A 276-nucleotide genomic window follows, 5' to 3' on the forward strand; every position below is an offset into this window, starting at 1 on the left:
CCTGGTAAAGGGCAGCGTTCCCGCTGCTCTGGGTAAAGCAGCATGGCCAACACCTTCGTGAAGAGCAAAATCAGGGCTGGCAGAGTGACCCTGTTCGTACAGGCGGGCTGCCCTTACTGCAGGAACGCCGTGGAGATGCTCAAGAGGTACCACTTCGTGCCTGTGCACCTGCAAGTGTTTGACATGGCGGGGCTGCAGGGCGTGCAGGATTACTTCCAGCAAACACCACCGCAAAAAACGCTAAGTTCTCGCAGTCGTACGCCCGAGTCCGCTGAT

General features: G+C 58.0%; 1 protein-coding gene across 1 annotated transcript; it reads left to right on the forward strand.

The window, feature by feature from the left end:
• Window positions 1–42: 42 nt before the first annotated feature.
• On the forward strand, window positions 43–256 carry LOC104621745 (glutaredoxin-1-like; the record flags this gene model as incomplete). The annotated part of the gene is made up of 1 exon (XM_010288300.1): window positions 43–256. A coding segment is annotated over exon 1 (214 nt), but the record flags the coding sequence as incomplete, so codon positions are not given.
• Window positions 257–276: the final 20 nt, after the last annotated feature.

The sequence above is a fragment of the Phaethon lepturus genome, unplaced genomic scaffold (assembly GCF_000687285.1).
Source record: "Phaethon lepturus isolate BGI_N335 unplaced genomic scaffold, ASM68728v1 scaffold38665, whole genome shotgun sequence".
Classification (NCBI taxonomy): Eukaryota; Metazoa; Chordata; class Aves; order Phaethontiformes; family Phaethontidae; genus Phaethon; species Phaethon lepturus.